At 44.5% G+C, this 22,877-nt stretch overlaps 1 protein-coding gene across 2 annotated transcripts in view; it reads left to right on the top strand.

Annotated features, from left to right (window-relative positions):
• LOC125013927 (Down syndrome cell adhesion molecule-like protein 1 homolog) overlaps positions 1-22,877 on the top strand; it is an 88,686-nt gene that overhangs the window by 48,818 nt on the left and 16,991 nt on the right. For both annotated transcript variants that reach the window (XM_047594885.1, XM_047594883.1), the window contains exons 4-18: positions 5,879-6,025; positions 6,158-6,436; positions 7,436-7,711; positions 7,964-8,263; positions 10,744-10,886; positions 11,416-11,545; positions 13,635-13,913; positions 14,364-14,492; positions 14,643-14,822; positions 17,736-17,941; positions 18,523-18,619; positions 18,772-18,900; positions 19,146-19,313; positions 19,568-19,638; positions 19,791-20,031. In XM_047594885.1, the coding sequence (XP_047450841.1) occupies positions 5,879-6,025; positions 6,158-6,436; positions 7,436-7,711; positions 7,964-8,263; positions 10,744-10,886; positions 11,416-11,545; positions 13,635-13,913; positions 14,364-14,492; positions 14,643-14,822; positions 17,736-17,941; positions 18,523-18,619; positions 18,772-18,900; positions 19,146-19,313; positions 19,568-19,638; positions 19,791-20,031 (2,775 nt within the window). The remainder of the gene's footprint in view (positions 1-5,878; positions 6,026-6,157; positions 6,437-7,435; positions 7,712-7,963; positions 8,264-10,743; positions 10,887-11,415; positions 11,546-13,634; positions 13,914-14,363; positions 14,493-14,642; positions 14,823-17,735; positions 17,942-18,522; positions 18,620-18,771; positions 18,901-19,145; positions 19,314-19,567; positions 19,639-19,790; positions 20,032-22,877) is intronic.

The raw sequence follows: 22,877 nt of genomic DNA, 5'->3' as shown, positions 1-22,877 counted from the left end.
ACTTAAACGCCGTCGGTGCCAACACACATACGCGGAGGCAGGCGCCCTTCATTGTCGCTGCAGAATGTGGGACAACTTTGTAATGATGGAGGCTAGGTGGAGACACGTGAAAGGCAAGTGTGGAAAAGATGAGAAAGACCAAAGTGAAAAGGTGGATCAGGAGAAGGAGAATAAATGAGGAATGTGTAGGTGTACTCCACTGTCTGCTCATTGCTGTGGCATCCTGTAGTGAGGATGCTCAGCACAACCACACACACACGCACGCACGCACTCACAGTTTGTTGAGTGCACTCCGCAAATGTGGATTGTGAGACAGTGGGAGTAAGAATGTGTAGCTCGTGAGACGGATTGTGAGCTTGTGTCTGTGTGCACATGCGTCTGTGAGAAGTCCATTTGTGCAACTAGCGGCCTGCATTGTACGGAGCTCGTGGTCTATTTAGCCTTAAATCTGGAAGGCAAACCGTGACGATAACAGTTGTGTTGAGTCTTCAGCGTGTTTTTTGTTAAAAAGCGCAGAGTGAAAAATAAAGTGACATGATGCACACAGAGATGCGGCGAGCTCCTCTGTGGCCTATAGCCCGGGCTTGTGAATCAATTACAAATCCATTCACCAGTTCCTCTCCTCTCCTCTGATCTCCATCGCCATCATTTAAATGGCTGATTCTGTTTTTTTTTTTTTTTTTTTTTTACCTCTAATGAAGGGTACTCTGTCGCACACACACGCGCGCGAAACACACTCGAAACACACACTTGCACATGTCGCTGTGTGCCACCGCAGCGCCCCCTACCCAGCTGTTGTCACGTGAGTGCACAGGCCCTAGCAACAGCGAGCGAGAGAGCGAACAAAAAAGAGAGATCCTGGTGTGAGCAGGGGAGAGGGGAATGGGTAAAGAGAGGGAGACAGAAAGAGATGGGAGGGAGGGGGAGCCGTGGAGCATTAATAAGTGATGAGTCCAACAGTGTGAATTGCTGTTAGTTAGCATTGCTGCAGCGCTTTCATTTGCATGGCAGCACCAGGCCCCCTTTGCTTACGCCATTTCCTCTCAATCCCTGTTTCTCTCTGTATCACTTTTTTCTTTCTTTTACTCGTTGTTTCATCTATTTCCGTCTTTTCCTTATCTCTTAGATCGACATCTCAAAATACGTACATCTTTTCTTAGTTACTTTCTTTATCTTTCTTTCCCCGTCTGATCCTCTTTTCGTCGCAGCCTCCCCTGTGGCCACAGCATTCCCACATTAACGCTGTAATTCGTTTTCCTTCCTCTTTCCGTTGCCATTTCTTCACCATCCAGTTGACAGTAATTTGTTGAAAAAGGCGACCAATATAATGCCGAGATATATTTAGCTGCACCTTTCCACATCCCTTCGTCTTCCGCCTCCATCTTTGCCTCCTCCTCCACCTCTTCCTCTCCATCTCAAAAAAAGAGGGGTGCCCTCTCTCTGGGGGAACTTTGGGGAAAACAAGTGATGCTCCAGGGCTCCCTAATCCTTTATTTTTTCCATTCTCCCTCCCTTCCTGGCTCCCTGTCTCGTTATTTGCATCTATGTGTCTGTCTGTGGAATTTCTGGCGTACGGGCACACACTCTCACACACAGATCCAGCAGCAGCTTCTGCACTTGGCTTGACTTCCTGCCTCAGGCTGATCAGCTGAACTGATTCCATTACTTACAGACCCCCCTGAACGAGAGGAAAGAGGAGCACAGAGACCGGGAGGAGAGAGAGAAAAAAAAAGGCAGAGACAGAAAGAGGTGGAGGGCAGAGGGAAGACTGGAGGAAGAGAATGGATGTCACGCAGATAGAGAAGAGGAGCTAAAGAAGGGGCGAAAAGGGTCAGGAGATAAGGAGGGAGCGAGGGGATTTTGAATGTCCCACGGGTGTGGGATACACCTCAAAATTCTCACCCTGGCGCGTACAGCGAAACAGAAAAAAAAAACTGACTCGGAAGCACGTACAAACACACACACTCAACAACAACAACAACAACAACAACAAACTCCTGGAGGCGTAGGCAGACTAGACGAGAATTGATCTCCTCTCCCACGAGGAGCGAGACAGAGAAAGAGATGGAGAAAGACGCAGAAGAATTGTTTTTACCCGTGTATGGCTCTCAAGCCTGTAGGCCCCTCATCCCTCTCACTCTCGCACCCTCCCCTGTCACTCCCAACGGCATGTTTCTCTTTATCTCCCTATCTCTCCCTCTATCAATCTCCATCTGCCGTCCTCCTCCCTGTAGGGCCCGACCCCTTCCTCGACTCTGCTGCCTCCCTCCGCCGCCTCCTTGCGCCCTCTCTGCTGTTTTAGGTGCGTGACATCTCCACGGACGGCAGGAGGGGCACTGGCAACTAGAAATTAAACATTAGCGTGGAACGGAGAGAAGACTTGTATGAAGCTGAAGTGGGAATAGACAAAATGACACAACACGCTGATTTTATCAGTCAGGGTGCACGTTCGTACGCCACTTTGTGTAAGCGCTATGACCTTTAGTAGAAGTACTGACTGATGAGTCAGTCTTCAAATCAACAAATGTGTCTCAGAGGGCTGGCGATCAGCTCAAGCACCTTCTGCAACGGGAAACGTTTTGGATTTTCCAAGTGAAGGCCATGACACATCCAAGGCTGAACGAGGAAATCGATTACTCCCCTTTTTTATAATTTACGTTACGTTTGTCTGGCAAGGATTTAAATGCTGCATACCTGCCTTAGATTAAGTTTAGGTTACAAGAGCATTTGTTTTCTGTTATGTCAGATTTTTTGTTGTTCATGATGTCACTGATATAGGTTTCACCTGTTTCATCACACTTGTCACGCTGATGAAGGTTATGTGTCGCAACGCATAGGTTCATTTTAATTATTTTTTAGAATGTATTAGCCACTTCCAATAAAGGCTTTTTAAACTTTGGACATCAAGAGTGCCTTCATCACCTTCTTCTTAGTTTGCCACAATTGATCACCCCTACACCAAAGAGCACCTTGAAGACTTTTCTTTTTACTTATCCAAAAAAGCAGCCGCATCGTGTAAATCAGACTGTTTCGTAATTCCTTATGGCGCTGAACATCGGTGTAGCTGGACGTTCCCTGTATTGTTATTCTAAAGGTAAATTAGGTTTCTTAAATGTGTAATCTTTTGGTGCGTGCATAATCCTTTACATACTCTCAGTCAACTTTTATGGCTTTCCTGAATTTAAAATGGATATTGAATGTATTTAACCAGTAATTTAATGCATAGAAAAAATATTGCAATAGATGGAAACTATGTTGATGGAGAATCCTGGAGCTCGCTCCTACCCCCAAAAAAGATAAATAAGGTAGAATGGAAAAGAAATCAATTCTTTAATTTTCTTGTAGGAATGAGCGCCACCTCTGTGTTATACATTTGATGTGTTTAAATAGGTCGCCATGCACTCTGAACCAGTAATGGACACAGTACACTGCTTTCTCGTATTTTTTTTATTCGTAAACAAACATATCTGCACGCTGACTAATGAAGATGACACCTGTTAATTGAACTGATTAAGGAGACTGAGGATGAGAAGTAGGTTGACAAGCTATGCCATGGTTGACAAGCTCCTTTTCAATTAATCGCCCTGCACCACCTTTTTATTTCTCCAGTCTTAACCATATCTGAATTTCTTACTCTGCTCCGCCACCCCCCTCCGCCCCCCCGCCCCACTCCTTTCACCCCCTTCTGGTCTGTCTTTCTCTCTCCAGGCATGTTGTGACAGGGTGTAGCAGTGTGTTATACAGGGTTCTACTCGCCAAGTGCATATTATCCTGTAAGCCTTAATACCCAGGTTGGAACAAAAGGGCAGGCTCGGAAATTACAGCTTACGTCGCTTAGCACTCAACACAACAGTCTGACTCACAAAACACGTGTGTGTGAACTTTCACATATGTGTGCGGATGCACGGGCTGGCGCTCGGTGTGTGCGTATATTCCAAAATGTGACAGAGCAGTTATACGCACATAAACACATAGATATTTAGAATACATATTATAGACATATAGTCTATGAACAAAAATTAATTTACAGCTATTTTGATCATGAATTTCTCTTCAATTAAGCAAAAACTTGTGATGCTCAAATGCTGCGAATAATTTACAGAATGATCCACAGTTAATGATTACCAATGGTTAACAGTCCACAAGCCCTACACTACACCCCTCAAGTTAAACGATTCACCAAGTTTCTTGTTGTTAACCGGCAAACAAAATGTTCGCTGACAAGTCATTCAGTACCACCACCTCCCAGAGCTGATAGGAACAGACTTTCTACAGGTTAATACACACAGACCTATTGATTGGATCTAATATTGCGTGTTAATATGAGGTGTAAAAAGGGTAAACAAGTTAAGCCTCCATTCTCCTTCATATGTCAGCCTTGTTAGTATGTGTGTGGCAGAGAGCCAGGCCGGCCCTTTCCGTTTTAATAAATCTCCTTTGGATGGAGCTGCGCAGCCATAAAATGCATTGATTGTGGTGGCTCACATTGTGGTTGGAGACGCACATACACAGGAACGTGGTTATTGATACTTACCCACCTACATATGTTCGTTACACGCATTTTCTTTTTGTCAATCACAGCGCGACAGAATGGCAGCTTTGGTGGGGAAGTTTTCACACCGCGATAGCTGCTTTTCATCAACGCTTGAACACATCTAACAGCCAGCACCCTAAGTGTTTCGGAATAAATTTGCTGCGCTGTGACTAGGTGCTGACCTATTGCTTGGAGCTGTGTGTTTGTGTGTGTGTTTGTGTGTGTTTGTGTGTGTTTGTTTGTGTGTGTTTGTGTGCGTTTGTGTGCGTTTGTGTGCGTGGCACATATTTCCGGTGTTCAACAATTTAATGCACCTACGTTTTTGCTTGAGCTCTCTCCTGTCAACACCGCAGAGAGACACTGAAACATCATGTACAGCAAACAACAACCAGAATGTTCACGCATGCACACACATGCGCTCACTTCGATAGCATTCACATAACCAAACAATCTGCAATCTACTACAAACTCTGAAGTGCACACAGTCTAAAATAACCCTTTGGGGGGAATGGAATACAAAAAGACTCAGAGAAGCGGAAAGAATCAAACACTGAAATACACTCTCCTCGTCTCTTTTCCCTCCATCGCTTCTTCCCTGTCTGTCATATACGCACACGTGCACATACCTTCTCCATCGACATGCTGATAAATCAGAGGCAGACCCAGCAGTCACTGATGTGAAATGAAAATGATGCTAATCTGCTGTTTCCGTAACACACACAGTCACATCAATTATTAACACCTACAATAACGCCCTCTCTCCTTCTCTTTCTTCTCATCTGTCTCCCTCCATTGTGCATATATCTCTAGATAGATGGGACGGAGTCGCTTAAAAGCTCCCATGTGTTCACCTAAGTGCTGCGGTTGAGTCTTTTGAAGACATGCAAACTCTCACCCTCCCTTTTTTGTCTTGCGAAATCAGTGATTTTTCTGGAAAATGCGCTCATGTGTTGTCAAGTGGGTGTTACGGTGGCGAGGGTCTAAAATAGTCGAGCAGCACATAGGTGACTTATACTTCAGTCGGCAGTGTTCTGTTTCCTTTGCTTTGCTTTTTTATTTTTCTCAGCAAACGGAGAAATGAAAAATAGTGAATATGGTGGATCAAGAGCTGTTGCAATCGTGTCCTAAAACATTAAGAGAAATGGAGGTTATAAGACATCCAATCAACTGTGAGGTGAAATTAAAAACATTTAAACTAATTTAACTGTTTCAAGTAAACAGTGGCTTACTTTTTAGACCTGTAGAGTAGGTGTGCTATTTATTATCCATAGAATTGCACGATAGCAAGGTGAATGAATTCTAACTTCCTGTTCCTGTTTTCTCCACCTCTGCTGTCCTCCACAGGTAACCGCTTCTTCCTGACCTCCTTTGGTGCTTTGTATATCTCAGAAGTGCAGAAGGAAGACGCCCTGTCCACCTATCGCTGCATCACAAAGCACAAGTACAGTGGAGAGACTCGCCAGAGCAATGGAGCCAGGCTCTCTGTTATGGGTAGGCAGTCGTCCTTAAAAGTTGACGGTCATTTTCCGTCGTAGACTTTCACGACCGATTTTCAGGCTTTAGTGTGTGGATAAGAGTCTAAAAGGTTTTTCCCCACATTTCTGTGACGCGCGTCAACTGCAGACCCTACGGAGTCCACCCCGACAGTACTGGACAACTTCCAGTCCGGTGAGGTGCAGGTGGGGCACAGCGTGGAGCTGCCCTGCATCGCCTCCGGATATCCGAACCCAACCATCCGGTGGCTAAAAGACGGTCGGCCATTACCCGCAGACTCCCGCTGGACACGGCGCATCACTGGCCTCACCGTTTCCGACCTGAGGCTCGAGGACAGCGGCAACTACATCTGTGAGGTCACCAACAGCTTTGGCTCCAAAGAGGTGACGGGTCACCTCAATGTTATTGGTGAGAAAAAGAGTCAGTGATCCGCCTCTGCCGTCCTCCGCTGTTCTACGTTGAGCACTAGTGCGAAATGTGAGACACAAACATGACTTATAGAGACATAATTTGACCGTTCCAGTGCCACCTATGTAAAGCCATAAGCTTGGTGGTCCAAGGATGGTTTGTTACCTTCTTTTAAAAACCTCAGTGAATCGTCGCTACGGCGACAAAGTAAATCGGTGCACACAGGCCTGTCCCTCCATCTACCGAGGATCTGAAGGGGGCAGGGAAATGAGTATTTCATGATGTTATGTGTGTTAATGGAAGCGATGTGAGGAGGTGGCATACATAGAGAAGGTGGAACACTTGTAAGGAGAATAAGGGGGAGGAGTGGAGGAGTTAGAATTTGGGGGTGGTTGGGGAACAGAGTGAAGTCAGTGGACACTGGGCAGACTGGCCACAGGGCACATCACTGCAGAATCCACAAACCTCCGGTGACAGGACATGCAAGGTGGGACACACACACACATATCCGTACAGTACGCACACACGCTGCCCATGAAAAAAGTCTTACACATGCACTGTCAAGCAGACACACACGCTCACACACATTCAGCAGCCTCCAGCACTTAACACCAGCTGCTTTATTGCTCACTGACATTTTCTCCCCTTTCTGTTTTTCCGTCTCGGTTTTCCTCACTGCTTAGCGCACACACACACACACACACACACACATGCAGACACGCATACACACACAAAGACAATGGTATAAAATTTGACACACGGGCCAGAAATACACAGTCTTACCATGCTGAAATATGATTTGTGTTGCGTGGCCAGCGCAGCGTAGCTCCATAAAATTTCTTTCATTCAGCAACGCGGATAATGCCCATGTAATGCCTGAGGGGCGCTGACATACACCGAGTATTGTACCTTCGATATTTAGGCAGTGGCTCGTTTCTGTTTTGCATTATTCTCCTGTTTGTTTTTAACTCTGTCCTACCTCGGTCTTCCCGTCTCCAGAGCCGCTGCGCGTCACCTTGTCTCCCAAGAACCTGAAGACGGGGATCAGCAGCACAGTCATCCTCTCCTGCGCCGTCCAAGGTTCCCCCCACTTCATTGTGTCCTGGTATCGAAACACAGAACCTGTCCTGCCCGATCAGCACTTTTCCATCCAGGGAGCTCACAATGAGACACTGTTCATCTCAGCTGCACAAAAGAGACACTCTGGGGCTTATCAGTGCTTTGCAACGCGCAAGGGGCAGACGGCCCAAGACTTCTCCATCATACTGCTAGAAGGTGATGTTGGCCAAGGATTATTAATGCTGGTTTACATATATGAATGTATATTTAACTAGAATATACACTGGGTGTTGCTTTTTTTAGTTAAATACCTACCAAAAATGCAGAGAGCAATGTATGTTACCCTTCTGCTTCATACAGTGCATGCCATTACGCTGATATCTGTATAAAGAAGAAAGTCCGGCTTCATCCCACACGACGCTATTTGTCTCTAAATTCACCCCGCCTTGTGTTGTGCTTAAACTTCAGATGGGACACCTCGTATCGTCACCTCCTTCAGCGAGAGGGTGGTGGTGCCGGGCGAGCCGTTCTCCCTGATGTGTGCTGCCAAGGGAGCGCCACCGCCCACCATCACCTGGACCCTGGACGACGAGCCCGTGGCCCGGGACCTGTCGCGCGTCCGGGCCAGCCAGTACGCGCTCTCCGACGGCAGCACCGTGAGCCACGTCAACGTCAGCAGCCCGCAGATCCGTGATGGAGGAGTGTATCGGTGCGCCGCACGAAACTCAGCCGGTAGTGCTGAGTACCAAGCGCGCATAAACGTAAGAGGTGCCTGTCTACTTTTCAATATCAGTCATACAGAGGCTTCTCATAGCCTGACCCCTACCCCACCCCGACCAATCTCCTCTCCTGTTACCTTCTATATCTCTACCTCTACCTGTGTGTGTGTGTGTGTGTGTGTACTCTGCTTTCTCATGTGTAAATGTTTAGTCCCCCCCTTCCCACTCTTCAATTTTTGTTTTTGGTTCTGTTGATCAGTCTTTACATTCAGTCTCCTCAAGCTTAATGTCCTGCTGTGTGATGCGTTATATATCTGCACATTTGCTAGAGCGAACACACACATGCATAAGAAAACATAAAGAAAGCAGCTACACCCACTCACCCACATGAACTTCCTCCCTGTACGCACACGCGTAAAGACATTCTTGCAGGAGAACTATTTAAATAGAGACGCAGTAGCTTAAGATGCTGGAGACAGAGAAGTGGCTTAAGGTGAGAAAAGCAGGCAGAGGGAACGTGAGACAAATTGACAAAGAAACCAAAGAAGAGAGACAGAAACAGATGGCCAGAGCTGGATGACGGACAGATGAAATGAGAGAAGAAAGGCTGGGGAGGAGATGGCTTCCAGTGTCTGTTGAGGGAGTGACAGTTTACTCTGGTGACAGGACGGGTGATGTCACTGTCGTCTGAGATGACAAGGATGAGGGCTGACACCGATGGACAGGGCTGTATCACTGTCTCCACGTCCCCACGTCTCTTTCTCCTCTCTTTTCTCTGTCCTTTGGTGAGATGTGTAGTTGTGACATGTGAGTCTGCTCTAAGCAGACATGCCAGAATGATCATTGGAGTGAGAGTGAGCCCGATTGCCAGAGACTTTCAGACCTACACAAACTGGCACAAATAGAGCCAATGCTTGAAAACACACACACATACACACACACACACGCATTCATAACAGCACTTTAAAAAAAAAATAAAAAATTGTCGTACGCCAGTGAAATGTTATACACTCTGAACTCATCTTATTCAGAGAGGGTCCTGCAGCAAATATACGAAGGCACACAGACGTAGCTGTACACACACGTGCGTGCTGTGTCTACGTTTGTGTGTGTGTGTGTGTGTGCAACGGTGCTACTGAATAATACATCTTTGACTCGTCAGAGCTGTGACTTCAAAGCTCAGCGCACGCTGAGAAAGGGAGGAGAGGGAAGGAGACAGAGGGCTGGGGGGGGGTGGGAGGGCTGGCAAGAGAGACAAAAACAAAGATACAAGACGAACAATGGTGAGAAGGTCAGAGAAGAAGTGACAGATGATTGAGTGATAGCTCCCAGTGTCTTCCAATAATGCTTAACACATAAACACATTTTGTGTATGTCTGACGGCCTGTCTGCCTGCCCACAGCCCTAAGGCTCTGTCTTTTGGCAGTGATACACGACCAACATGTTGAGGCAGTCGGCTTAATTTCATTATTTCCGGGACACCGTTTGCGTTAATTCTGATGCAGTTGTTGGTCTACCTGTTGTGTGCACTATCGCTCGGTCTGTTGTCCACGTGGTCAACCTTCGTTTAATCCTCAGCACAGATGTTGAGAGACTCTGCTCATTAAATTATAATGCAAAGAAAAAAATATGTTTGTGCGGTCGTGGAAAAGGAGCAAAACTCTGTCTAAGCCCCGCGTGAATAAAAAGTGCACAGGCAACACTAACGATCCACAGTCAGGTTCCCGAAGGTGATGAGCCGTGGTACAGCTGGTCAGCATGAATGAAAAGTCCCTGTCATTACTGTAAATTCACTACCATCCGACAAACTGAAAACCTCTAAATGATCCACAGAATAAAGTTCCAGTTTAGGTTTGCTCACATGTTTGACCCACTCACTTTCCCTCTCTCTTTTCTAAGGGCTAATCATGCAGTCAGTTGCGTTTAATGCTGAGTTGTTTAAATGCCAGTAGCATTAAGCAAAACTGACATTTAGTCCAATCTGACCTGGAAACAAATAACACCACTGCCACTTCTTGGCCCAAGTCTGAACTGTGTTGCCTCTGTTGCCTCCACCTGGTCTGTGGCCGCTACCAGGGGAAGCAATGTGAGAAATGAGAGCATGATCGATAATGTTTTATTGCCTTTTAAAGGCTTATGTTTAGCTCACCTTTTATGGAGTTAGTTTAATAAAGAGCTAACAGTAATTGTATTTCACTTCAAAATCCGGAAGACGTGCTGCATGTGTCTTGGATGAACAGATTTTCCACAGAAAACTGTTGCGGGTGTGTGGGCAGGAGTGGGATGGTGCATCTTGGTCGGAAACTGTGCACTTCCTCCTGCACTGAAACTCTTTGACAGCGAGGCAGTATTTTCTAACCTCTCTATTTTTTTCTCTCTCTACACCCCATGCTTTTTATTCCCTCTTCTGTGCTCTCCCCCTTCCCCGACTTCCTTCCCCATCACCCTTCCCCTTTTTATTCCTAAAATTCCACGACCTGCTTCAGACACCATCAACTAATGATCTTCTTTTCCCCCTTTTGTTATCAGGTCCTCCGAGGATTCGGCCCATGAAGAACATCACTGCAGTGGCAGGAAGAAACACTTTCATAAACTGCCGTGTGATTGGGTATCCTTATTACTCAATTAACTGGTACAAGGAAGGACTTCTGCTGCCTGACAACCATCGCCAGGTGGGGTGCTGCATTTCTACTGAAACACAATGAAAATATATAAATAAAACTTAAAATTAAAAAAAAAAAAAAAATCATGTCTACTACATGAAACTGTAGAAGTAGTTAATGTCCTGTTAATGTACTAAACAAATATTGCAAATATTATATGAACAGATGTATGGCCAACTTCATGACTTGAATTAATCATTTTCTAGTGCTGCATCTTAAAATTTCTATAAACAAACATGGGAAAGAGAGTAGGGCTGTGCTTTTATATGACAGATTGCTCCGTTTAGAAACATAGCTTCACTATTAGATGCACCGAGGCGATGACCAGTGGCTTCAATAGTCCCCATGAGTCGCTTTTATTGTGTTACATCCATTGTTTTGCTTTCATTGGATTTATTCGTGTAGCAGAAACAATTTCTTCCGAACAAAAACAAGTCAAGGAAATGTCCGTTTGCCCCAGTGTCAGCCGTGTTTTAAGTTACAGCTCTGTGTATGGTTAAGGAACATACTTCTCCATATGCCTGTGATGTCTGTTCAGGTGGTGTATGAGAACGGGACTCTAAAGCTCAGCGATGTGCAGAAGGGGATGGACGAGGGGGCCTACGTCTGCAGCGTGCTGATCCAACCGCAGCTGTTCATCACGCAGACTGTTTATGTCACTGTCAAAGGTCAGTCACAGAGGTTTAGGAAGCAGCAACTAAAGTTTCATTTTGCAAACAAAAAGACATGTATGTCTGTAAAAATACAATCTCGTGTAAATGTTATATGATATATATCTGGCAGTTTTATCAGTAGGTGAACACACCTATCATCCACAACATTAAGACCACTGACAGGAGAAGTAAATAACATTGACCATCTTGCGACAATTCAATGTTCTGCTGCTAGACTTTTGGACCTGACATTCATGTGGATGTTATTTAGACATCTATCATCCACCTAGACCAGACCATGCACCCCGACCCCATAGCAATGATCCAGTCTCCAAATGTATCTGTGGGATGTATCTCAACCCATAGTCCGACTTGCATAATGTTATGCCTTACTGTTATATATTATAAGTAAAATACTATGTGTCATAAAAAAATATGAATGGACAAGAGAAAAGATGGACGAAAAGAGTGAGTAGCAATGTTTTGGAGCAGAGTGGTGTGAGGGGAAAGCAGAGGAAGAAGAACGAAGAAAGCTGTATGCATTGCTTCTAATAACCCCTGATTAAGGGGCGGAGTGGCCTAGTGCAAGCTCTCAGCCACTCGGCAATTACATAGAGCGGGAGTGCTATTGTATAAGATTTGTGTACGCGTGTGCGCATGCCATTCTCATGCATACATGTGTGTGAATGACAAAGTGTGTGTACACTCTGCTCGTCGCCTTGTATGTTATTTCGCTCTGTTCCTCGGCGGCAGCATGACATGTTTGTTTTAGGAAGTTGTCGAGCGTGTGGGTTGTGTGTGTGTGTGTGTGTGTGTGTGTGTGTGTGTGTGTGTGTGTGTGTGTGTGTGTGTGTGTGTGTGTTTCTGTTTGACATTAGCATGATGTGCGAAATCTGTGGTGCCCGGTGGTTTTTGTAGTGTTCCCCTCCACATGAGTGAGCGTGCACGTGCAGGTCCGTGTGTGTGCACACATATTTGCCGCACGTCGCTGTAGGTATGCGTTCGTACGAATATGTGCTCGTCATGTCTCTGATTTAATTAGATGAATTTTAACGAGGCCCAGATTAAATCCCCCAGATGTCTCAGCTGTAACCCCCCCCCCACCCCCTCAACCCCCAGCCCCCACCCCCTCTACACCCAACCACCCACTACCCACCACCCACCACCCACCACCACCATCACCACCAACCTCCCCTCATCCCCTACTCCAAGCCACCACCATCACCTCCACTGGTATCCATGGCAACACTGTTCTTCCCCCTGTGGATGGGGCTCTAATTAGAGCAGCTATTATGGGCTGGCTTTAGCAGGGCAGGGTGGGGTGGGGTGGGGTGGAGGGGTTGGTAGGGGGCACAGGCGGCTGCAGAGTGGGTAGTGGGCTAGTAGACCAGGCTGCAGTGGTGCAGAAGTGTAAAACGAGACCAGGCCTAGATGACAGACTCAAGAAATCTCGTTTTTGATCCCTTGTTGTCAAATAGACAGAGGGACCACTAGTTTGCCCACCAGGCTGTCAGGTGAAAATTACACATTCTGAACCAATGCCTTCACAAAAAAAGAATAATAATAATAAAAAAAAAAACCTCTGTGCACTCTGTAACTCTGTCTTTTTCTCCCTTCGCTCTTCACTGTTCCCTACATCCTTCTCTCTTTGCATCACTTATTCTCCCACCCCATGTCCTCTGGATGCCCCTGAATCTTCAAAACTATGTGTCTGCCCATATTCTCCATGTGTCTTCACATCTGACTCTCTCTCTCTTCTCCATCTCTCACTTATTCATATCTGCCTCAAATCTCTATCTTCACCTCTTACTCACCCCGCTCATTTAAACACTCTTCTAACTGTTTTCATTCATCTTTTTTTTATTTATTTATTTCCATTCCCTCTTTGCCTCATTCTGACTTTTTTCTATGTAACCTTTATTTCACCCTGTTTCCCGCCTTTGCCTTTTTCCTTCGCGCTTGTATATTCTCTTTTCAACATGCATTTTCTTGACCTGTTTCTTTTATTTATCATTTTTTATCTCATTCCACTGTCCTCCTGTTAATTTGCCCCCCCACGACATTTCTGTTTACTTTTCCCCTTCTCATCCCATCCTTCTCTCAGTTCCTCCGCTGATCCAGCCGTTTGACTTTCCACCGACTTCCATCGGCAAATTGATGTACATCGCCTGCGTGGTGTCGTCTGGAGATATGCCCATACGCATCACGTGGCGCAAGGACGGCCAGGAGATCGTGCCCTCCTCGGGCATCACCATCGACACGAAGGAGTTCATGAGCTCCCTCCAGATATCCAAGGTGTCGCTCAAACACAATGGCAACTACACCTGCATTGCCAGCAACGATGCTGCTACTGTCAGCACAGAGAGGCAGCTCACAGTCACAGGTGAGATTGTGAATATGAAAGTGATTTTTGGAGTAGAATGGAGGGAACGAGAGTGGTATTGCGAAAGAATGCGACAGAAATGTAGATCCTCCTGGCCTAAAATCACATTTTTAAAACTTTTTTCCTCCGTGTTTATAACACAAACCTTCCCTTAAATAAATAGTATGATACTTTTGCACATGCCACAGCCGCTGTAACATTTCCACCCTCACATTTTAAGAAACGATCTTTTTTCATGGCTTTCTACTTTGCAGCAACTTGCCACGTATGGGATTTGTTGTCAGCAGTTTGACTGAAGAAATATTTGCTAATATTTGCTTTGAAATAACTGTGAAGTTTAGTCCTAAAAGCTAATGCTTAAAAACTAGGTTAAACCGCACCACCTGTAATATTAATCCTACATGTACAACAGAAATAACAATCACTTTCTCATTGACATCAACCCTTCAGTGCCCCCTCGGTTTGTGGTGCAGCCCAACAACCAGGATGGGATCTATGGGAAGGCGGGGATCCTAAACTGTTCTGTTGATGGATACCCTCCTCCTAAGGTCATGTGGAAGCATGCCAAAGGTGCACTAGGTACAGAACATGCTCCAGCTTTCATTCTTTATCAGCGTATTGTAATGTGTTTCTGTCAGCTTTTCATACTGTCTTGAAAAGCTGTTGTCAGTTGTCAGTGCGCTGTATCGTAATAACTCGCCTCTTTTCTGTGTTTCTCTTTCTGCCCAGCGGGTATTGGGAACCCACAGCAGTACCACCCTGTGCCTCTGACGGGTCGTATTCAGATCATGAATAATGGCTCTCTGCTCATCAGACATGTCCTGGAAGAGGATCGGGGCTTCTACCTCTGTCAGGCCTCCAACGGGGTGGGCTCAGATATCAGCAAGAGCATGGTCCTCACCGTTAAGAGTGAGTATACAAACTTGCTCAGGCTAATGTAGTAGAGACAGTTTTCCACTGCATAAACGGACTGCAGCGGACGGCTGTCTAGGATGCTCCACTGCTGCTGCTTTAGTAGTCTTCATGCACGCACACTCACTGACTGTCAAACCAATGAGCCAGGTCGCCCGTCCTCTCCCTGCGGGCATGAACATACGCACACACGCATGCACAGTGATAGATTGGTGGAGCAAAGGTGACCATGGACATAAGATCACAACCATAAAGAACAGTGAGAGAGAGAGAGAGAGAGGTGTGTGTGTGTGTGTGTGTCTGTCTGCTGTGATAGAGAACAAGAAAGCAAGCAACTGAGCTATTGATCTTTTGACTCTTGGGATCTGTCTACAGACAATCAAAAAGACTTTGAGCTTAATCATTATCTGCAATCAATCTCTCTATCCTGCCCTCACGGCCAGTAACACCTAGTGTAATGCGATATTAAAAATATATATGTATATGTGTGTGTGTGTGTGTGTGTGTGTATATGTATAAGCTACAAAATATATTATCCTCACATAAGGCCCTACATGACCTACATGATGTTGACATTCAGTGCATCTATACAGTATAAACACACACACACTGAAAAAGTGTTTGACCTCATCCTGATTTCTATGTTATTTCTTTGTTATTTTTTGCATGTTTATCACATCTAAATGCATCGAATAATATAAGACAAAGATAACACAAATAAACACAAAATGCAGTTTTTGAATGAAGGTTTTTTTATTATAAAGGGGAAAAAAATCCAAACCTACATGGCCCCGTGTCAAAAAGTGTTGGGCCTGATTACTGCAGCACCTGTTCTCAATCAAGATGTCAGTCAAATAGGACCTGCCATAGGACAAAGTGAAGTAGACCACCAAAAGATCCTCAAAAGCTAGACATCATGCCGAAATCCAAAGAAATTCAGGAACAAATGAGAAAGAAAGTAATTGAGATCCATCAGTCCAGAAAAGGTTAGAAAGTCATTTCTAAAGCTTTGGGGCTCCAGTGAACCAGAGTCAGAACCATTATCCACAAATGGCACAAACAGTGGTGAACCTTCCCAGAAGTGGCCTGCCGTCCAAAATTACCCCAAGAGCGCAGCAACGACTCATCCAAGAGTTCACAAAAGACCCCACAACAACAATGCAAAGAACTGGAGGTCACACTTGACCCAGTTAAGGTCAAAAATGGCCTGCATGGCAGAGTTCCAAGATGAAAACCACTGCTGTGCAAAGATTGCCAGAAAACATCTTAATGACCCCCAAGACTTTTGCGACAATACTCTGTGGACTGACTAGACAAAAGTTGAAATTTTTGAAAGTCGTGTGTCCCATTACCTTTATCTGGCCTAAAAATAACACTGCGTTTCAGAAAAAGAAACTCATCCCAACAGTAAAATCTGGTGCTGGTAGTGTGATGGTCTGGGGCTGTTTTGCTGCTTCAGGACCTGGAAGACTTGCTGTGATAAATGGATCCATGAATGCTGCTGTCTACCAAGAAATCCTGAAGGAGAATGTCCAGCCATCTGTTCGTGACCTCAAGCTGAAGCCAACTTGGGCTCTGCAGCAGGACAGTGATCCAAAACTCACCAGCAAGTCCACCTCTGAACGGCTGAAGAAAAACAAAATGAGGACTTTGGAGAGGCCTGGTCAAACAAGTCCTGACCTGAATCCTATTGATGCTGTGGCACGACCTTAAAGAAAAGGCGGTTCATGCTTGAAAACCCTCCAGTGTGGCTGAATTACAACAATTCTGCAAATATTAGTGTGTCAAAATTCCTCCACACCACTGGAAAAGAGGCATTGCAAGTTATTGCAGTTGTTGCTGCTAAAGGTGGTCCAACCAGTTGTTCGGTTTAGGGGGCAATCACTTTTTACCACAGGGCCATGTAGGTTGGGATTTTATTTTCCCTTAATAATAAAAACCTTCATTTAAAAACTTAATTATTGTTATCTTTAACTAATATCTATATAGTCAGCATATACTGTGTATATCCACACACAAATGCACTGAATGTCAACATCATGTAGAGCATGTAGGGCCTTATTTGAGGATAATGTTATAGCTTGTAGTACACTGACCTGGCTGTAGCCACAAGAGAAATGTTAACGCTTAATTTCTGGCAGCACTGGGCGCTTTAACACACAGACACATATAACAAGGCGCACATAAATGTATCTATGAGTTTCACCATGTTTCGGTATTACAGGGTTGGTCCCATCCCACCCCACCCGCCCCGTTTGCCTGCTCGCTCGCTCGCTCTCGCGGTCTCTCCTTCTGGTGTTAGTGTTATTGATTGAACTGTTCCTCTCCTCTGCCTCCCTCAATTCTGTCTGTTTCGCTCAGCGGAGAGGGAGGAAAAGAGGAAAAGAGGGAGGGTGAGATGAATAAGTGATGAAAACAAAACAGCAGAACCCTCCTCGGATCGATATTGTGTGTGCGCGCAAATGAGTGTGTGTGTTGCACAGGGAAGATTGTGTGCGTGTCAGGGATTTTGTGTGTGCACACAAAAGGTAGAGTGTATCGTTTTTGCCTCTTCATTCACCTAGACCCCAATGTTAACTATTGGAGAATGAGAAAGGAGGTTTTATTGACTTTACCTCATTGACCACAGCTCTTCATTACTCTACTGCAATGGAACTTGGCTACTCTGGACTCGCACCTTTTTAACTGCCAGTTATCCCACCTTTCTCCTCCGTGCTCTTTACCTTCTTTCTCCACTTAAAACCTCCTCCTTACTTTTTCTTGTGCTTCCCCATCCCTGCTGTTTTATCTGCCTCTGTCATCCAACATGCCCCCCATCAATCTGTTTACTGTTGCCATTTTTATTCCTGATTCAACCCATTTGTCCTCACCTTCTATTCATCTCACACTCCATTTCCCTTCTGCTTCCAGTCCCAGCGATGATCACCAGTCACCCCAACACCACCATGGCTAAGAAGGGCCACGTGAAGGAGCTGAACTGCACAGCCAGGGGAGAGTGGCCCATCATCATCCGCTGGGAAAGAGGCGATACGGTCATTGACCCTGACCGCAACCCCCGATACTCCATTACCACCAGTCCCAATGAAAAGACTGACGAAGTGTTGTCTACACTCAAGGTAAAAAACACTTATCTATGACAGAGCATCCAGTTGATGAAATCAGACAGCAATGTCTTTATGACTGCCACTCTGTTGAAAAATGGTATTCAGTTTTCTCACTGCAGTTTTCTTTTCACATTTGTCTGCTTGGGCACTGGCTTGTGCTTGTGCACCACGCAACACATGTGTGACCTGTTTCTGTTTTCTTTGACACTGATACTAAGGATAAGTTTGAAATTAAGAAGAAGCTGCTATCTTATGAGACTGCACCCTAACCTGCTGAAGCAAACAGCACAGGGTATGTCAAACGAAGCGACCTTTTGACAGTTTTGAGTCGGGTCTGTGTGAAATTGTGCAAGGAACTGACCCTTGGCACCGGAAAGGAATTGCACCATGTGTCTGATGACTATTCAACCCTTGCATCTCTAATTTTAATGTACAACAATGACAATCTTTTAAATACCCGATAGGCATGGAAGTCAGAAAAACACTCACCAAGGCACTTCTCCATGGCAAAGCTCGGCTTTACACAATTTCTGTGCGCCAAGATAGAGCTGTTTGCCTCTTTGACATTTCTCTTTCTCTCTGTCTCACTCCAGCTAAAGCCAGCAGAGCGTGAGGATTCAGTCTTCTTCTCCTGTCATGCCATCAACTCTTACGGAGAAGGACGAGGCCTTATCCAGCTCACTGTGCAAGGTAACAATTCATGTGCAAATGCATGTACTGTGCCGCCTTATCTTTAAACTGATAAAAACTACAAAAACCCGCTCTTTATTTCCAGAATTGTCCCTCTTTTGGTGCTCTCTCTTGCCTACCTTTGTTCATTTACCTCTTATTTAAATCCCCAGAACCTCCTGACCCTCCAGAGCTGGAGGTGAGGGAAGTCAAAGATCGTAGTATGAATCTCAGGTGGACGCAGAGGTTTGATGGAAACAGCGTCATTACGTCCTATGATATAGAATATAAGAACAAGACGGGTAAGTAAAAGCTGAGCCATCTACGTATTCTTTATTGTACATGAAAAGAAGAAAAGACATATCTGATATTGGATTGTTGTGTAGTTGGTGCTGCTTTTCTCTGAATAAAAAATGTCACAATTTTAAGAAAAACAAGAAAATGAAAGTCTAGGGGAATGACTAGGAGTATAAATGTATAAATTGCCAAAGGTTTTGAAGTCAGATAATGACGGCAACAAAAGTAACATTTTATTCTTTTCTATCAGATTCCTGGGAGCTGAAGCATGCCACTCGGAACATCTCTCCCACCAACAATCAGGCCAACATAGTGGATCTCCACCCTGCTTCCGTCTACAGCATCCGCATGTACTCCTATAATTCAATAGGCAAGAGCGAGGCCAGTAAGGAGCTCACCATCAGCACAGAGGAAGCACGTGAGTCTCTTGCTGTCAGTGCGTTTTGCTCATGTGAAAATCAGCAAATATTTTGCTTTTTGCTTATTGTTTTAGCGTTCGGCATCTGCATCTGACATTCTGTCCTTGAACCAGCATTTAATGAAATGTTTCATTCAGTTAAACTGACATCTTAGACCAGATTTTTTTTTTTTTTTTTACTGAGATTAATTTGAAACCTGGAAACTGCAGATTGTTTGTCCAAGATTAGTAAGTCTCTATCTGTTGTTCTGTAGAGCCTGATGGTCCTCCAATGGAAGTCATCCTACAGCCAGTGACCTCTCAGAGTATCCGAGTCACCTGGAAGGTAATGCATTATGAAGTATCTGCCTTCTGAACTGCTGCGTACTGCCTCAAACATTGCTTGTTGTGTGGCTTGAACAGTTTTTTTTTTTTTTTTTTGTCTAAGTGGAGAATATAAATACAAAAGTGTAATGTAAAAATTATTGGATCTCTTAGGCTCCTAGGAAGGAGCTGCAGAATGGGGTGATCCGGGGTTACCAGATTGGTTACAGAGAGAACGGCCCAGGCAGTAATGGCCAGTACAGCATTGTGGAGATGAAAGCCACCGGAGACAGTGAGGTCTACACGCTGGACAATCTGAAGAAGTTTGCCCAGTACGGTGTCGTTGTCCAGGCTTTTAACAGAGCTGGCACAGGGCCTTCAAGTTCAGAGATCAATGCTACAACACTGGAAGATGGTGAGGATCACAATTAAGAGCAACCTTTCACAGTATGTATAAAATGGTATTTTATTGCCTCTTGGTCTGTTTATTAGTCAGCTACCTGAGTGACCCACAGTAATAAGGGAATAAGTTAAATAGGTGCAATATGTACCACGGACTGCCAGTCGTATCAGACGTCACCCTCTTTCTGCTTTTGCTCTTATGTGTAATTATTGTACTTTTTCTCTCGCTATTGTTCGTCTGCCTTTTTCGCTGTCTGATCTCTGTCAAATCACGCCATGCTTTGTAACCTAAGATTTCTACAAGTATGAATGTCGGCTGGTGGAGTCAAAGCATTTCGTTTACAAATACCAGTAGATGGGATAATGCATAAAAGAATAAATGGAAGAATGAATGAATGAACTAGCAGAACACTTAAGGACCAGACGTGTCTTTATTGGCTGCACAGTGTTGTAGATTTTTAAACAGAATCTGACCTGTGACAATACTTGCGTGGAACATGGAATACATATGCATTTTTTTTTTTTATTCGAGTGCACACAGCAAGACCAAAGTGTTTCCAACATGACTTTAGAAATCTTTTGAAAAAGCTCACCCATAACACACGCAGCTTAACTAGAGCTGAACCCATCAACCGTTCAAGGTATGTATGAACCCAAATGTGCTGCTTCTTTTCAATTCCCTTCCACAAAATTTAACTGAAATTAAATAAAATTTAGAGATTTCATGAGTTGCGACCAAATGGGGCTGGAAATCTTTCATGCGTGAATGATTAAAAAAAAATGACCTTACCATAATCAAAAATAGAATGTAGTCTTTTGGGAGAAATTAAAAGCGCTCGTGTAAAGCAGTAAAGCAGTAAGGACCATGTACCGCTGGATTTAATTTAGTTTGTTTGTGTTCCCGGACTTCTCTTCCAAAGGCTGTAATTTACAAGGCAATGCAGCTTCTCCTTTTATTTATTTCTTGAAAAGCATTTTTTTTAAACCAAGCAAACTGCATTAATTGACTTTTGGTCACTAAAGAGCAAAACAAGTTGACAGCTGCTAACATGAAAAAGAAAAAAAAAAACGGATAAATACATTTTCAAAGCTAAACACTCAACTCCGAGTCATTTTTTATTTTTATTTTCCTCTCACAAAAACCTTTAAACAGTTTACATCCTGCTCCTTCATATTCATCTATTTTTCCACTATTTCATTTTTGGCGCTAGGTAATTAGTCAGTATGCTACATGCCTTGTCTCCCAATTTCTATCTATATACACCATGTCATCCACATTTGCCTGATATTTTCTTCTGCTGCATACAAACAAACATGCACGCACGCATGCACACACGCGTCACATGCACACTTGTCCACCCAGTGAACAGTTGGCTGAGCCCCATTGGTCCAGAGGAGACAGAGCCCTCCAGTTCTTTCCTGTGGCTGTCACCGTGGCGACAGTGATATTGATGGCCATTATGATAATAGTGATAACAACAAGCATACTAAAAATAATTATAATTAGCTTGTCTCTCTGTCTGTCTCTCTCTCTCTTTCCCTCTGCTAGCTTCCTGCTGTAATTATCCACAGCTGAGCGCATTGTCTCTCTGCTCCCTCTTTTCATCTTTTTCTGCCCTTCCCTTGCTCCTCTCGCTTTTAACTCTCTACCTTCCTTCTTCCTCTGTCCCTCGCCCCGTCTCCTCCTCCCTGTCGCCCCAGTCCAAAATTGCCTTTTATGATACTGCCATCATATGTCTTTGTTTTAATTTATCTCACCCAATAGAAGCGCTAATGCAGACAATCTGGAGGCGCTCACCTTGTTAACGTTCTTATTTTGCTTCTGGTAAAGGTGTGAGGGGGGGGACTGGGCGAAGTTCTGCTGCCTTCTCATTATTTAGACTCGGAACCTAAGGTTTATTCATGCACACCCCTGTTTTAGTTTGCTAATCCTCCTTTCCTCCTCGTCCTCCTCCCCACCTCCTCTCCCTTCACCAGCTGCAGAGAAATTCCCTGGTGGACTTGGCCCAGTCTCTCTCTCTCTCTTTCATTGCAGTCTGTCTTTCAGTCAGCCCTCTTCCTCTCTTCCTGCCCCTTCCTTCTCTCACAAGTTGACTTCTGTTCGTCTTCAACAGCGGGCAGTATTCAGGGCCTGAATGAACTAGTGGTCAGTGGTGGCCAATAGAGAAGACACCTGGACTGGCGGGCACAGAGGGGGGCTTGTACGCAGACAGAGAGATGATCCTATACATCAGGCTGGACACATGTCTTGCGCTTTTCATCTATTGCTAGCCTGTTTACTCATTTCAAGTTTGATATGGAAATTCCCTTTAGGGTTTCAGAAAGGTCTTTATTTATTTTAAAAATCAAATTGTGCAGCTGCGCATTGTTCACTTTCACAGAACTTCACTCTGAAACATAGAGGAGGTTCCAATAGTTCAAAATATTCCAAATATGACTTTATTTTATATAAAGGTTCATAAAATGATGCAGAGACAGACAAATTAGGCCCATTAAAATGCATCAAATGGCGCAGTCCTTAAATATGTTAGAATAAGTCAGTCATATAGCTTCTATTTAAAGTTTGAACAAGCTCCTACAGCATATATGACACTGCCGATGACATTTCCAGCTTTCAAGTTAATTCAAAATAATCACGTATTAAAAAAATTAAACAAATGCAAAACAGGAACTTGATGAAATGGAAAATGATGTACTAGACATCCAGAATATTTGGTAAAAACTGCTTCAGTAAAGAGGAGGAACAAGCTGATACAGAAAATACATAATTGTGTTGTTGCCTCAGTGTGGAATAAAATAATCTGCCAACCATCCAGGAAACTGGATGTTAAAGAGTGAAAGCATCCCTTCATTTTCTCC

The sequence above is a fragment of the Mugil cephalus genome, chromosome 9 (genome assembly GCF_022458985.1).
Source record: "Mugil cephalus isolate CIBA_MC_2020 chromosome 9, CIBA_Mcephalus_1.1, whole genome shotgun sequence".
NCBI lineage: Eukaryota > Metazoa > Chordata > Actinopteri > Mugiliformes > Mugilidae > Mugil > Mugil cephalus.
Note: the sequence above shows the minus strand (reverse complement) of the source record. Positions and strands in the feature narration are given on the sequence as shown.